Source organism: Ictidomys tridecemlineatus, chromosome 5 (genome assembly GCF_052094955.1).
Source record: "Ictidomys tridecemlineatus isolate mIctTri1 chromosome 5, mIctTri1.hap1, whole genome shotgun sequence".
Taxonomy (NCBI): domain Eukaryota; kingdom Metazoa; phylum Chordata; class Mammalia; order Rodentia; family Sciuridae; genus Ictidomys; species Ictidomys tridecemlineatus.
The window spans coordinates 188,282,672-188,298,848 of record NC_135481.1 but is presented as its reverse complement, the minus strand read 5'-3'; the positions used below and the strand labels follow the sequence as shown (position 1 = coordinate 188,298,848).

Sequence of the window (16,177 nt, the reverse complement as noted above, 5' to 3'; positions counted from 1 at the left end):
AAAAACAAACAAGGACTGAAATGTTCAGGATTCTTTTGGTTGTCCTTTGAGCTCGCCCATGTCACCCAGCCCTTGCACTGCACCCAGGATGTGCTGCTGAAGGACCGGGGCTCTGCAGAGCTTGGGCCGGAGCAGCCGGGGGGCAGGAGTGCAGCAAGTCAAGGCCCATCTGCTGGGACACAGGGCCTGCAGCCAGAGACGATGCGGCCTCCACGTTCACCCTGGTGACCTGTGTAGGCCTCGATTTCCAGAGCAAATTTGGATCTCATCTCTGACTTGGGCTTTTCTTTTTTTTTTGTTTTTCTTAAGGAACAACAGATGTCACATGGAACTTTCTTTTGACACGACAATACCCGGAACAATGAGATCCATCAGGAACAATGAGAGCGGAGCGCCTCGGAGTGTATTTTGAGCAGTGATTACCACCGTCGCTGCTTTTCAAATGTCACTTGTGGAGTGTTCCTCTGTTTGTACGAAGCACCAAACTTTCTTTCTGTTCTTTTCCAAAGTAGTTGAGAGCATTTTAAATCTCTTTGGTGAACCGCGGGCAAGTCACTCCAAAATTAAAGTGCTCAGAACCTTTATTTTGAAAAGCCCGAACCGGTGCCCATCAAACCGGCACAGAGAGCACTCTTTTTCCGTGACATACCCAGCACATTCATCTGTCATTTAAATAATCTGACAGCTCGCAAGAAGCTGTCTGATGAGCATCGTGCTCAATTGTTAAAAGTACGACAAAGAAAGTCCAAGAAGTTTTTTTTTTTTTCCCAAAGAATTTATCATTAATAATTCACAGGAGCTGCTCTGTATGTGGCACCTGCTGAATGCAATTATCCAACCCCACTGACTTCCTCCGCCTCCGCTCTCCGAACGAAGGCTGTGGAGACCACACGAACATAAAGGACACCTGAGACTTCCACATGAAAGGGAGAAAGCAAGGCATCCAAGGTATACGGTCATCATGTGTCACTCAAAAATAAAACAAAGCACAACTTAAAAAATAACTGCTCTCCGAGATGTAAGAAGCTTCCAAAAGGAGTTATAAAACCAATTAATTTAAACATTAAATTAAAAGATAAAGTGGTTTTTTTTTAAAACACTGCTCAAATAAGCTTCCCACATTCAATATGTATGCAGAAATAACCAAATGCAGAAGCACTTGCTGCCTGTCTTCACATACATCACTCTGAAAACACGTGTTGACCCGAAGCACCTGAACCGTCCCTCCAGCACCGTGGGCAGCTCTTCGGAAGTCCAGCCTCCCTTGTTTTGTGGTTTGGGAAGAAGTCTCGGTGTGGGGATGCGCCAGTGCTGTCTTTGACTTTGATCCCAGGCGTTGCATTTTGCTGAGAACAAATAAACATGAGCCCCTGAAGACCGGCCCACAGCCAGCCATCTTTGGAGCACAGGGTTTCAGGTTAGATAGGGACCAGCACCCAGGGACGAGACAAAGCAAGCACAGAGTCCTCTCAGGGTTATTCAACTCGTGCATCTCGCCTGTGTCTCCCTGCCCCATGGGTCCCTACCTTTGGGTCAAAATGTAGACGCCTGACTTGCAGAAAGAGCCACACAGCAGGGGCCCCACCTCTGCATCAGGTGTGTCCTGCAAAGAATGGTCAGCTCCCCCAACCTGTGGGCCAGCCCTGTGGGCTGTGGCCACTCCAGGTCCCCTGTGGGCTGTGGCCACTCCAGCACTTCCGAGAACAGGTGGGGTGTCGGGAAGTAATTAGGAGACTCTGCTGACACTGCCCCTTGTCCAGGGTGCCTCGTTGCAGAAAGAGAAGCTGGCCTCCACTGGGGGAAGCTGAGCCGGCCAGCCCATGGCACGGTGCACATTTCAGTGCAGCCGAAGTCTCAGAATTCACCGAGGAGGGGAAGCGGTGGACTGCTGTGTTTCCTCTTGCCAGGTTTAAATTAATTTCTTTAAGTGTTCCCGTTAGTTAGCAGTGATTGATAGAGTGGAGATATTATTAATAAAAATTAGGTACCCAGCTCGGGAATGGACTTTTGTTCATGCCTCAGCACTTACCAAAGGGCAAATGAGAAAAAGGATCTTTCCAGAGCTTGCATTTGGAGCGAGCTGGGCCAGGTGGAGAGCGAGTCCAGCTATTCATCACGGCTGTCAGGGCGAGTGTCTTGCCAGAGTGTTTACACACATTCCCAGTAAGCTCTGGAGTTGTGCTAACAGGGGCTGGTCCCGCTGGGACTTGGAGGACTTTGGAAGTGACTCTGGCTGTTCAGCGTGTGTGTTTGGCTGGAGGTGCCTGCATCCTGTGGCCCCTGGTGCTCACAAGTGTGAGAATGCACTGAGAGACTCTAGAAAAGTAAACCGCGTGGCTCAGAGGGGGACCCGCTGGGGAGGCCTCCGAGAGTCTGGGGCTGTGTGTGCTCTGGGAGCTGTGGATGATGGGGACACAGCACCACAGTGAAGGACCAGCCAGTTCGTCCCCACGGGATAACATGCATCTGGTTCAGGGAAACGAGAGAAGTCCAGACGGGAAAGTGTGCGGGGGAAGTCGAAGGCACCCAGGCCGGGCTCTGGGGCTCCGCAGGGCCGTCTGCTGCCAGACAGCTCACCCAGGGCCCAGCCCCCTGCAGGCTCGCCGGGGAGCTCTGTGGGCAAAGGGGCTTCCCTGCTGGGCGTGCAGAAGGCATCTGCTAAGTACCTCCCGTGTGCCAGGTGCAGTTGGGGTGAGGAGGTTGCCTCCTGTGTACGTTAGGGGCAAGGAGGACGTCACAGGGGTGACGCAGAGCCAGACCCCCAGACGTCGGGCTCTGCGTTCACTCTCCTATTCCCCCCACAGCTAGTGCCCCAGAGCCGCCCACAGTAGAGTCCCTGAAGGGGTTTGCCCACAACAGCAGAGGAACCGTGCTGCTCCTCCGTAGCTCTAGGGAGTGCTGGCTGAGGTGCTGGTGCTGTCCTCGGGGTGTCTATCTGCATTACGCCCGTCTAATGCTCAGAGCTGACTCCCCTTGGAAGCAGGGACAAATCCACCTCATTTGACAGGTGGGTAGACTGAGGACGCCCAGTGGCAGGAGGGCGTGGTCAAGGCAGAGGGAGGGCCTGCCTCCAGGGCCCATGCCGATGGCCTGCGTGCTGCGCTGCCCCTCCTGTGCCCCGCCGCAGCCCACAGATTGAGCCCATCCTGGCTTCCGACGCGCTCTCTGGCCAAGTGGGGTCAGCCACTCAGCGAGATGGATGGCCTCCACAGGGAGGTCTGTGTCTGAAGCCAGGCCCTGTTGCCCCCAGCACTGGGCACTTGACCCTGTTACTGGGAGAGCCTGTGAGCTAAGAGCTGCTCCCAAACAGACAACCCTGCCTACCCCCGCGGGCCCAGCGGGGTCAGCACGGGACAGGACGGAGGGATCCAGTAAGCGGCCTCTTGGCTCACAGCTCCCTCGCGCCAAGCCGGGGAAAGAAAACTTGCACAACCCTGGCCGGCTTTCAGCAGAAAACAGTGGGGGATCCAGGAACGACGGGATCTAGCACACGCGAGAAAGCACAGGTGCGCCGACCCCCACTTCCCGCTTTCCAGCAGGGGACCCCAATCTACCCAGAAGACAGCCTCCCCTTGGGACAGGGGAGGCTGTGATCCCCCGCTCACTGGGGCAGAGCTCTCAGTTCCTTGAGTTTCTTTTGCAATACCCAAGGCACAAGGGAAAGCTTCTCGCCCCCTACCCCCTGCCCTGGTGGGGGCCTCTCTGAGCCATGCTCTCCCCTTGGGGAAGGGGCTTCCAGATGGCACCTTTCCTCAGCAGAGTTGTGGTTGACAGTGCGTCCCGCGTGCGTGAACACAGACCCAGCTCCAGCACCAGCTACTGGAACAGCTGTCTCCAGGGGGCTTCGTCCCCGCTACACTTCAACCTGGAAACACTTCCAGTTTCTCTAGCAGAGTTAGACGCCCAGCCCCGGAGGGTGGCCAGTGTCTGGGTGCTGTGAAGTCTGCCCCCTGGTAGCAGAGCCAACAGGCCGAGCTAACTTCCCTGAGTTTTAGGAATTATCCGCAGCACCCATCAGAAAAGATGTTTCTGTTCTGAGTGGCGGCATCATAGGAAAACGGGACGATTTGCATCGATACCAGGGAGCTGGCGGAAGGTGGCGTTCAGTTCCTGAGCCATCATTGCTACTTCCAGTGGAGTAACAGAATGGTCCATTTTCTCCCTGCGAAATAAGTGTGTTGGATTGTCTTTGTGGAAACTATACAATTAGTCCTCCTGCCCTTGCTCTGCCTGATGTGGCTGTCATTTCTGAGTGCGTTTGGAGCTGTGCTCTGTGACAAATTCGTTCTCACTTTCTTTGAAGCAAACTCTTAGAAAACGGACTGACTTACTCGGTAGCACCTGAAGCCAAGAGTGATTTGAGTATGAAGGGCCGTCTCAGAGATGAGGAAACTTGGAGCCTCAGGGAGCTGTCAGGGACTGCAGGTGCAGGGACGAATCAGTGGGGGCCGTCTGTCTGTCTGCCAGTTCTACTGTCGATCAGGCTAGAGTCTCACACAGATGGCCTGCATTTTAGAAGGCCACATGGAGCTCTGTAAGGCAGCTAGCATCTTGACATGGAAAGCCATCTGCAAACTCAGGCTCAGAATAAAAGGGAATGGTGAAAAATTCAGGCAGAATGGCCTTTGTACACCTTGTCTACAACATGCAAACTGAAGGGGAAGACAAAGCCCGGTTGTGAAAGCAGATTCAGGGAGAGAAGAGAGGCTGACGGATCCCAGGCAGGTGAGAGGGTTGGGGTCCAGGGAGGAGGAGCACTAGGCACCGGGCTGGGGGCCTCGGGCCTGCACCTCCTGGAGGTGGAGGAAGAACCTGCCGTCACCTTGCCCGGTCGGTGGCTTCCATTTAAGCTGTCAACCTCGGGTGGGGGTGACATGGGACACTGCACTCTGAGGGGGCGATGGCTCCTGGGATGGGTGACGTGAGCTCCAGCAAGTGCCCCGTCCCCCAGGCAGAGCGCCATCATCCTCTCCGTCAGGCGGAGGCTCCACAGAGGTGACGAGCTTCCTGGGGCGGCTGTCACATGGGTCGGTCACCACAGAGAAGGAGCCCTCCAGAGGCCCCTCCCGAGGGCCTGGCGTTGGACATCAGCGCCTCCCAAAGGTGTCTTCCAGGCACATCTTTGCAGTAAAACCCGCACTTCGTTAGCGCACTGAGCGGGAGCTTTACTCCTGGATTCATTTGTCCTTCTTCACTCTGGAAAAACTCTGCCAGCAAGACCCTGGAGGGGGGAGGTACCGCTGGAGCCGCGGAGGACCCCCGGGTGAGCCCTCAGCCCGAGGCCACCGTCCTGGACCTCAGGGCTGGGTGGGGACGTGGAAAGGACAGCACCGAGGGTTGGCTGGGTGCTAGGTGGGCTTGGTATGTCCCTGCCACACTGTCCCGCCTGTTCCTCCAGCCTCACAATAGAGGACCAGCGGGCATGGCGGCTTCCACGCAGCACCCCGGGGTGAAAGCCCAGTCACATAAAACGGACCCTTAAGGTGCTCAACTGTGGGGCCCTGCTGCACCCAGTGCTGCCCACCCACCCCTCTGTCTAGTTCCAAAGCACTGTCACCGTCCCCAAAGGAGACCCAACGTATTCAGCAAGACGAGTGCCACCTGTCAAGGACCCTTTCACTTGTATGAATCTATGCGGCACCAAAACAGGAGCCGGAGCCACTCTGTGAGTATCCCCTCCCCGCTGCCGGGAGGCTGCGATCGCCCCGTAAACGCACAGCCTCTAAATATTTGTCCCCGGCAAACACAGTTGGGGTGGATGACCTGAATCGCCCGGATGACGAGGCCGGGGCCGGCCGTCACAGGGCTGAGCAGAGTTGTCTTGTGCCAGAAACTTCCTCGGTGTGGTCAAGGCAGCCGTGGAGACCCAGGGTCGGTTTGCGCAAATGCCTTGGCTCCAGGCGTGGGATAGACACAGTGTGTTTCTTGTCACCTTCTGGGAAGTCACTGTGGCCTTTTTTTTTCTTTCTTTCTTTTGCCAGAGCCATGCTTTCCACCGAATCCAGATTCCTGAATAGAGGGCCATTCTGTGGTCAGCCCCAGGCGGGAGGAGCCCATCCCATCAGGGGTGGGGTGGAGCAGGGTGTCCAGGTCTTGGGGGTGAGAGACGGACTGGGGCGATGGCGGCCGGCATTGCTCTCGGCCTTCACCTGTCCGGGGAAGGGCTTGGCTGAGCTGGCGCAGCCCCCTCTTTTCTGGTTGCCGAGTCCCCTGGAGTCGAGGCAGGCTCTGCCCGTGTCTCTGGGTGCCTCCTGAGCACATCCTGAAGGCTCTTCTGAGTCTCCCTCCTCCCGCGGTGCCCTGTGACAGCCTGGGGGCCATGAGTGGGTGGCAGCGCTGCGTGGGTGAGGAGGAGACGCGCCCTGCCAGCCGCTGCTCCCTCTCTACCGCGTGCTAGGAAGGCCGAGAGCAGCGGGCTGGCCTGGGGGGCTCGGGAGACCCGGGGGACAGTCCCTTGGCTGTGGACATGGTGCTCTTTGGTGGACCCTCGTGGGCTGAGGATCCGTCAGACACCCAGCACCATCTCCAGTCCTTGAGGGACGCTCCTCACCGTTCTCAGCACCGCAGCGTGCAGGACGGCTCTGTCAGCCGTGGGAACAGGAGCAAATGAAAGTGCAGGTTCCTTGTTCAAAAGGGACCAGGAGACATTCCCCTTTCTCCCAGGGTCTGGCCACCAGCTGTGGGTGCTTGACCTGCCAGTTGACGGTGCCCTCCCTGGCACACCGCATACTCAGGGGAACCAGTGTTCACAGGAGCACGGCCTGGCCTCCTCCCACTTAGCCCCAGGCCCCTGTTGGGGATGGAGGATGGCCGTGGTCACCTGGCAGGGTGGGCCAGGAAACCAAGTGACCAGAAACCTGTCCCAAGGAGGTGGAGGGGCAGTAGGAGGCAGGACCCGTGGGAGCCCAGGTGCCTGTTCTGTAGTCCACCTGTGCCACACACTCTCAGAGAGGATGTTGTTAGGGACTTCAAGACGGTGACCATGAGCAGGCAACTCCAAGGGAAGGACATGCCCATGGCCCCATGAAGCTGCTCCTGGAAGTGGGTATGCAGGATGTACAAAATGTGTGCTCAACAGTGAGGTATTGAGGGTCTAGAAAGGAAAAGAGAGTCACAGGCTCAGAGTTTGGGGCTATATCCAGAGAAATGCCAGCTCAAGGGCGGTTGTGGCGGCTCAGCTGGTGTTTGCTGAGTGAATATGTGTGATTCCTTTCCTGAGACCCAGGTCCCCGATCTATAAAATGGGAAAGATAATAAAAGTGCTTACATCAGACAGAAGCATGGAATAGGTTCCCTTCTGGCATGCAGAGGAAGCCCACCACTGAGATCCTCTTCATTCCCAAAGCTGGGTACCTGGTGCACATTTAATAAATGTTTGTGCTGAGGATTCCTAGAGAAATGTGATTTTTGCAAATTGGATTCAAAACAACCCCTTCACCTTTTCGGACCTCATCACCCCCACGTGGAGGATGCAGCTGGCGTGGAGGTGCGAGGCGGCTCACCGACAGGCCACGCAGCAGCCGCCATGGGAAGGAGCTGGGAAGGAGTCCGTTTCAGTCTTCAGACTACCTTTTCCAGGGACTGGGTTCCTTTCTCCTTTTTCCCAGGGCAGTTTTGTGTCTGGGATCAGCTTTTTACACGAGCTTGGACCTAAAGAAGCACGTGTCTGAGTAGCCCCTGAAAAGCTAGGGGATCTCGGAGGCCTTGTTCCCAGAAGCCACAGCTGAAGCTCACACCCAGTGGGAGCCCCCAGATCCCCCACCCAGGACGCAGTCAGTGTCCACTCCTGGTCCCCGCAGCTGAAGAGCCACCGTGAGGACTTACTCTTGGTGTTCACAGGTGACAAAGACTCCGGTCCAGTGGGAGAGTGGGAGGCTGGGGCTGCCTGAAGCCCCTTAGAAGTGGGAGTCTCTAAGGACAGGGGAAGCCGTGGGCCCCAGGATGCCATCAACTGGGGACAAGGGACCTTTGCCCATGCTTTCACCCATGTGTCCTCAAAACCCTACCTTCTATTTGGTCTCATTCTTCCAGAGAACTCTGCACTTTGAGGTAAGTTTGTAGCCCAATATTTGCTTTTTAACGTTGACAAGGGAGAGTGGCAGGAGATTGAGGCCACCCCTCCGCACTGCCCAGGTGGGTCATTCACATGGGATGAAGGTCATGGTGACTCACCAGACCTACATTTGAATGGAACTAGCTGTGTCCCTCCTGGGAGACTCACAACAATCACCTGGGATTTGTGGGGAACATTCCAAACTCCAGGCTCTGCTTTTCTGTTTTGATTTTCCATCTCTGAGGTCTCCCAGGGAACCAGCCCATTACAGTCCCATCCACAGAATGGGAGCGCACCAAGTCCGTGGGGTGAACCGCGTGCACCAACCCGCAGGCACGCGCCGCCCGTGGCTGTGCATTGGAACGCCTGGTCCCAGGTGCGGTGCTAAGGAAGGGCCCTGTGCAGCCAAGCATGACTTCCTGTTGGGCGTAGACACAGCAGCGTTCCCTGTGGCTGATGGCACCCCTAGAAGTGACTACCAGTGAATTGGAGGTGAAGTAACCTCACACCAACAAGTCACTCCATGCCGTGTTTGCACCGAAAGCCGCCCCCCCAAACCTGAAGAAGCGAAACCCAGCCACAGGTTGATGATTTTGGTGGGAGTGGAGATGTGGGTCGACCGTCTGCTGGGCTGTGGGCCACGCCCTTGGGATTGGCTCATTAAGGCTATAGGTCCAGCTGGCCATTCCCAGGGCCTTGAATTTGCCGAGGCTCTTTACAAGCCTGAGTCACACCACACCCCATGGGGGTGAGCCAAGTCTTCACCCTGCCTCACCTTAGGTAGGGGGCTCCCGTGGAACCCCTGTCTGCCTGGGGGAGTCAGGCCTGGGAGCTGTTCCCCTCTCCTGACTTCTCACCCAGTGCTCCTGTAACCCAGCAAACAGCCTTGAGATGCACTAAATTGCGCTGAGGTTCTGACAGCTTGCAAAGCAAATTCTTTGCAACTGTTATAAAGGTCTCATTGCTTAAGTGTAGTCCAGCAAAACCACCAAGCCCCCTCCACACCCAAGACTCAGACTTGTAAGGGAAGTGAAATGTGCCTGCTAGGCGGCCAGAGTGACCATGCCTAGCCCAGCACTTCTTGGGGGGAATATATGGAAGGTTCCAGAAGAGGTAAGGATTCCTCATGCAGAGTGACATGCTGGAGCCCAGCTTGCTTGTGTTCGTGGCCTCCCTGCCTCCTGCCAGTCTACTGGACCTCTCTCCTTCAGTGTCCTTGTCAGTACGTAGGATTGTTCCAAGTGGCACCTTGGCTGGTGGTAATGAGTTGATGTAAAGCACCGAGAATAGGGTTTGATGTGTATGCATTCGGTGCCTACTATATGCCAGGTGCTGTTGATACAAACATGAGCAAATAAGAAGAAACCCGGCCCTCCTGGACTTCCTATTTGGGGGTGGCAAGGGTGTATAGCACGCACTCAATAAGGTCATCAGCACCCAATCAGCTCAGAGGTGCAGATCTTTGCCAAGGAGTTGCACACTGGCCACAGGGTGTTTTTCTCATGAGCTTTGGCTGTGGGGTTGGCATCTCACAGCTGTAGTGTCTTGTCAACCGGTGACTATTGGCACACAAAATGTGCTGCCAACAACATTTGAGGTCCAGGAGTTCCCCGGGCCAGCCTTGTCCTTGACCCCACCTGCCTGTCAAAGAAAGGGTGGGTATGTTTTGCATCAGCAGTGAACAGGGTCAAAGTTTAGTCGATCAGAAGTTGTGTAAGGACTCACTGTGGCTGGTCGCGGCCTGAGGCCTCCCAACACTCATTAACAACTGCTCAATGATTATCTCCCTGGATTTATTGTGGTGACTTGGACCAAAACATCCCTGACCGTGGCGCTGATCCAAAGACCTGCCCCCGACGTCACAGGCGAGCCTCCCTGGGTGTATCAGAGGGGCAGGGCCGTCCTCCACGGTATTTAAGGCAGGAGGCTCCACCGCCAAGCACGGCCTTCCCACTGGGAACTCACAGTCGCCGGCGGGAAGAACACGGCCAGCCTCCCTGGATCTGACGGGAGACCTCCCAAAAGGAAGGCAGGTGGGTCGAGCTTTCTTCTGTACCTGGCTAAAAATTCCAGCAACAAAGCTAACTCAGTTTTCCTTGGGGCCATGACTCTCTGGCCATGTGCAACCCACACGCTGTCCGTCCGATGTTCCGGCAGGCGTCTCCTGGTCCTCTTGTCCAGGAAGGCTGTTTTCTGTTTCAGGTGACCCTGGCATTTGTGCCCCTTACCACAGCTCTGCAGAAATGCCTCCTCAGCTGCACAACGGCCTGGACTTCTCAGCCAAAGTCATCCAGGGCAACCTGGACAGCCTGCCCCAGGCGGTGAGGGAATTCGTGGAGAGCAGCGCCAAGCTGTGTCAGCCGGAGCACATCCACATCTGCGATGGCTCCGAGGAGGAGAACGGACGGCTGCTGGGCCGCATGCAGGAGGAGGGCATCATCAGGAAGCTGAGCAAATACGACAACTGGTAAGCCCCCGCTGTGGCCCACCCCGCCCTCTCCTTGGCATCTCCAGGGGCTGCAGATGCTTTAGAACCTTAATAAAATGGTCAGAACCATCAAGACAGGATGACCTGGTGGAGCCACCGAGGCCCTAATCGAGCTGGGCAGGCCAATGCTCTTTGCAGCCTAGATTCCGGATCACGATGAAAGACAGTCCCCGCCCTAGCTAGTGGCCTAGTCAACATCTTCCCGACAAGGTGCCGGCTGGCTTGGCCACCGCACTTCTACAATGTGCCAGTGTGCTCCGGGTCCTGTTGGGCGTGGGAGAAATGTGACAATGCGAGATGGGTCTGTTCCTCACGGTGCTTGACTGAAGGGGACCCTGGGACTTTTGCAGCTGGTTGGCACTCACTGACCCCAGGGATGTGGCCAGGATTGAAAGCAAGACAGTCATCATCACCCAGGAGCAGAGAGACACGGTGCCCATCCCCAAAACCGGCCTCAGCCAGCTGGGTCGCTGGATGTCAGAAGAGGACTTTGAGAAAGCCTTCAACGCCAGGTTCCCAGGGTGCATGAAAGGTGAGCAGCCATTCCCCCAACAGGGCAGATTGACAGACGCCTGTCCTCATGACACCTGCCCTGATGGTGACCGTGACAGCAAGGGAGCCCTGCCCCCGGCCTCAGTGTCTCCCACTCTGTGTGAATCGCGCCCCGTTCTGTTCTCAGACATCTTGCGTGAGCCCTACAGGGTTCCACATGTGTGGATTTCACGCAGCCTGGCAGAGCCTCATCGTAGCCTGGGAAAACATGGATTTGGGCATTTTTGTCCACTTTGCAGTGGACTTTGCTAAACCTTGGGGCTGGCGGCCATGAGGGTGATATCGATGGTGGGAGGCCATAGCAAGGATCCCTGCGGAAAATGATGCCAGCTGTGTCTGCAGGCCAAGGTCATGGCTCACCGTCCCCACTGGCCCCTCCCCAGGTCGGACCCTGTACGTCATTCCATTCAGCATGGGGCCGCTGGGCTCCCCGCTGGCCAAGATCGGCATCCAGCTGACGGACTCGCCCTACGTGGTGGCCAGCATGCGGATCATGACGCGGATGGGCACGCCTGTCCTTGAGGCCCTGGGCGACGGGGAGTTCATCAAGTGCCTCCATTCCGTGGGGTGCCCCCTGCCTCTCAAAAGTAAGCATGCCACTTCAGAACTGAGAGTTGATAAAAAGCAAGCTCCTGTGCTCCGCACGTTCACACGCTGACGCGGCTGCGCCTGTTACAGGGCCTCTGGTCAACAACTGGGCCTGCAACCCAGAGCTGACGCTCATTGCCCACCTGCCGGACCGCAGAGAGATCGTCTCCTTCGGGAGTGGGTACGGCGGGAACTCGCTGCTGGGGAAGAAGTGCTTTGCTCTCAGGATAGCCAGCCGGCTGGCCAAGGAGGAAGGCTGGCTGGCAGAGCACATGCTGGTAGGTGGGGACGTCCCCTGTCCGTGCTGGGAGGCCTGGGGTGGCAGGCACAAGTCCGTTCAAGTTCCTGTCTGCGTGGGAGATTCATAGACAGGGAAACTTCTTAAGTAATTATGAACTCCACAGTCTATGTCCCTGCTGAAGGACCTCGGGCACAGTGGCCACCATGGAGATCCTGTGGACTTCGTTCTTTTGAACGCAGATAGATCTTGAGGGTCTACCCTTGGGAACTTCTAGGCACATCCCTAGACCTCAGGGTAGTAGAGAACAGAGACCTCAGTGAAGAACCTTGTCTCCTGCAGATCTTGGGCATAACCAACCCTGCGGGGGAGAAGAAGTACCTGGCGGCAGCTTTCCCCAGTGCCTGTGGGAAGACCAACCTGGCCATGATGAACCCCTCCCTCCCGGGGTGGAAGATAGAGTGTGTGGGCGACGACATCGCCTGGATGAAGTTTGACAACCAAGGTGACTGTCTTGGGCCCCACCGGTGACAAAAAGTGGACTCCTGTGGGTTATGGACCTCGAACACGGCCATCTCTCCCAGATCCAGTGTTGGGTGTGTCGTTCAGTGAGTTCAGAGTCTGCGAAACCTCAGAACTCTGTCCTCTGCCAGCCCAGCATCCTTTAACAATCCGGGTCAAACAGGCCGTGGATGGCTGGTGGCTTATATACAAACATTTATTAAGATAAGTGGGTGGAAGATGGAAGAGGAGCAAAGAGTTGTGAGGGTCTCAGAGATGCACAGTCTCAGAGATGCCCGATGAGAACAGGCACGTAGTCTAGGGAGGGAAAGGGGTGGGGGAGCTTGGTACGGAAACCAGCGGGCAGATGCCAGGCTGCCCGGCTTGGGGTTTACCACCGCTTTTCCGGTTGGACCTGTGCAGGTAACTTAAGGGCTATCAACCCAGAAAATGGGTTTTTTGGTGTTGCTCCTGGCACCTCCGTGAAGACAAACCCCAATGCCATCAAGACCATCCAGAAGAACACCATCTTCACCAACGTGGCCGAGACCAGTGACGGGGGCGTTTACTGGGAAGGCATTGATGAGCCGCTGGCCGCGGGAGTCACCATCACCTCCTGGAAGAACAAGCAGTGGAGCCCGCAGGATGGTGAGCCCCCTCCGGAGGCTGTGCGCTCTGGGCTGCAGGTGCCTGTTTGGGCCAGATGCTGAAGGGCCTCTCTCTCTTTTTGTAGGGGAACCTTGTGCCCATCCCAACTCGAGGTTCTGCACCCCTGCCGACCAGTGCCCCATCATCGACGCTGCCTGGGAGTCTCCGGAAGGCGTGCCCATCGAGGGCATCATCTTTGGAGGCCGCAGACCTGCAGGTGAGCTCTCCTCTGCTCAGGCGGGGGCACGGGGTTTTGGGAACTGAAGCACAGTTGGAATCTCTCCTTTTCCGTGACCTTGTCAGAGGGTGCTGATGAGCTGGGGCTTTCTTTCCCCCAATCCAGAATAAACTTGCAAGCTCCAAGGTAGAGCCAACTCGTTGGCTTCCTGGATCTGTGACCTAAGGTGGCTGGGTTGGAGTTTACTGACTCCTCTGTGGCTCCAGTGGGTACAGCGGTGCCTTAGCAGTTCTCTCTATAGCTGCTCAACTAAAAAGACGCCGTTTTGCCAAGTCATTTCATGTGTGCGATGACCTCGCTGGTCTTAGAGACTGAATGTCACAGGCTTGAAGGAGTTTTCTGTCTTTCTCAAGGTGTCCCTCTGGTCTACGAAGCCCTCAGCTGGCAGCATGGTGTGCTCGTGGGCGCGGCCATGCGATCAGAGGCCACGGCGGCGGCAGAGCACAAAGGTAAACAAAGTCAGGACTTGAAACCACATGGAGGGTGATTAGCGCTCTGGGCAGCCCCCCTTTGCCCCCCTCTGTGTCTGTTTGTGGAGAGAAAGACGGGGGCAGGAAGAGAGGGAAGTAGGCATGCTCTACCCTCAGTAAATGACGGTCCCTGTTAAGCCTTTGGACACATCACTTACCAAAGGACCCCTCTCTTTAATAGGCAAAGTAATCATGCACGACCCCTTTGCCATGAGGCCCTTTTTTGGCTACAACTTTGGCAAATACCTGGCTCACTGGCTGAGCATGGCCCAGCGCCCAGCAGCCAAGTTGCCCAAGATCTTCCACGTTAACTGGTTCCGGAAGAACAAGGAAGGCAAGTTCCTCTGGCCAGGCTTTGGGGAGAACTCCAGGGTGCTCGAGTGGATGTTCAACCGGATCAATGGGGAAGACAGCGCCCAGCTCACACCCATCGGCTACATCCCGAAGAAGGATGCCCTGAACCTGCAAGGCCTGGGGGACATCGACCTGGAGGAGCTCTTCGACATCTCCAAGGAGTTCTGGGAGGAGGAAGTGGAAGACATCGAGAGATACTTGGAAGACCAAGTCAATGCTGACCTCCCCTCCGAGATCACCAGACAGGTCCTTGCACTAAAACAACGAATCAGCCAGATGTAATCAGAAGCTAAGGGCCTTAGCTTTAGAATCTTCCCTTTCCATTCCATAGGATGCACTCAGAGCAAGAGAAAGCGAGTCTTCCCAAATCGGCACCAGCCACAGCACAATGAGCACACTGTTGAGCAGATCAGAAAGGCACATTTAATTGTTCAGATGAAAAACACAGAGACCAGGCTAGGAATCAGGGGAGATTGGGGGAGAAATCTTAGCAAGTCTCTAAAAATTGCATCCAATGCATGTTTTGTTCAACTTTAAGGTCACCTGGGCATCTAGTTGTTAAGTTTTTCCACGTTAGCTATACCAGTTAGCTGGAATGCACAGAAGAAAACACTTGAGCTGTATATATGTGTACATGTGTGTGTGAGCATTGTGTATTTGTGCATTGTGTATTTGTACTGTTATCTAAAACATATTTAATACCTTTCGAAAAATCTCAGGCAAGATTACCTCCTAGTTGTTAGTGGAAAGAAATGTTGCTTTGTTACTAATGTGTGTGTTTAAATTATTTTTGTATACTGTTGTTCCTTACCTTTATGTAATTGTAATCAGCACCCTTACCACTTCTCGGAAAAGATTACACAATAAACTTTTATAGGAAAGATGGATTCGACTTGCTTGGTTTCTCTCACCTAAACCATCCAAAGAAAGAGCTCGGATTGAATCCTTCTTAATCAATCCCACCTCCATGCCCATGAAGGTGGGGGCGCACAGAACCACTTTGAGAAGCAGGTGAACTGCAGACCAGGAGGAGACCAGGGAGGAGACCAGGGAGGAGGTGGTGGGAGGAGGGAGCATAGAGGATGGGAACGAGGCTGTGCTTTGCTTGCAGGATCTGCTGGCGCCACTAGTTGGCGCCCTATGGCTAGGAATAGCAGTGCCGCTTCAGGGCTGTACGTGTTTAATGTGAACTTTTGGGAAAAAAAAATTGGTCTGGGGACTCAGCTGTCCCTAAGAATTGCATTGTGGACAATTTCAAAGCCTCTTTTCTTTTGACTCTTTTTTTTTTAAGCAATACTTTCCCACTGTGTCATCCGTGGAAGGGAAATGCCTTTCAGAACGAAAGGCCAAGGAGAGCTCTGCTTTGAGAGCACTGGTTAAGCTCCTTCTGCATACTGTGAACTGTAGCTACACGCTGGGCTGCCTGAGAAGGGAGGTAGCATGGGTTGGCCCCAGGTGGGCCTGGAGACCTGGCCTGGTCTCCTCTGCTTCTGGGGTTTATTGGCTGTTCCAGAACACTCCAAACAAACCATAAACTTTATATCGCATTTGTCTGCAGATAAACACTGCTCCCCTTGGCTGTTCTTCCCTCTTGGGTGGGCAGGGTTCTGCCTTCACCCTGCACCACACCCCAGGCCTGTTCTCAGGTCCACCCCCCAAGGCTCCACTTGGACAGCGAAGCCGAGATCACCCCAGGTTTGCAGGTGGGGAAACAGATCCAGAGGGGTCCACCAGGGCTGGACACAGTCCTGCCCCTTTAAGGGATGCTTGACTGGGTCTGGCTCCTCAGATAAATTGGCACTTTGTAAGACCAAAACCAGTGATGGGGAAAAACCACTTAATGGAATGAAATGCTCTCTGCGGTGCTAATTTAGACCAGTGGCTGCAGACTCCATCCCTCATGCCGCTTCCGGAACTCTCTCTGGACGTGCTCTCCGACTCCAACACCGAATGTGTGAAGGAGAGAGAAGAGGAGGCGGCTGGCCCGAGGCTGGCCGGAGTGGGCACCAGGCCCCACAGCCACCCCCTGGGGGCCTTTGGGCCCATT

The 16,177-nt window shown here is 55.4% G+C and overlaps 1 protein-coding gene across 2 annotated transcripts; it reads left to right on the top strand.

Moving 5' to 3' along the window:
- Window positions 1–9,929: 9,929 nt before the first annotated feature.
- Window positions 9,930–15,017, top strand: Pck1 (phosphoenolpyruvate carboxykinase 1). Of its 2 annotated transcripts, none has more exons than XM_005327077.4 (10): window positions 9,930–10,086; window positions 10,256–10,520; window positions 10,892–11,073; window positions 11,477–11,680; window positions 11,772–11,959; window positions 12,262–12,424; window positions 12,844–13,068; window positions 13,154–13,285; window positions 13,660–13,755; window positions 13,958–15,017. In XM_005327077.4, the coding sequence occupies exons 2-10, from the start codon at window positions 10,297–10,299 to the stop codon at window positions 14,410–14,412; spliced, it is 1,869 nt and encodes a 622-aa protein (XP_005327134.1). In that variant the 5' UTR covers window positions 9,930–10,086; window positions 10,256–10,296; the 3' UTR covers window positions 14,413–15,017. The 2 variants fall into 2 exon arrangements, with proteins under 2 accessions (XP_005327134.1, XP_013214970.1); XM_013359516.4 differs by having other exon boundaries at window positions 9,938–10,086; window positions 10,287–10,520.
- The last annotated feature ends 1,160 nt before the right edge of the window (window positions 15,018–16,177 follow it).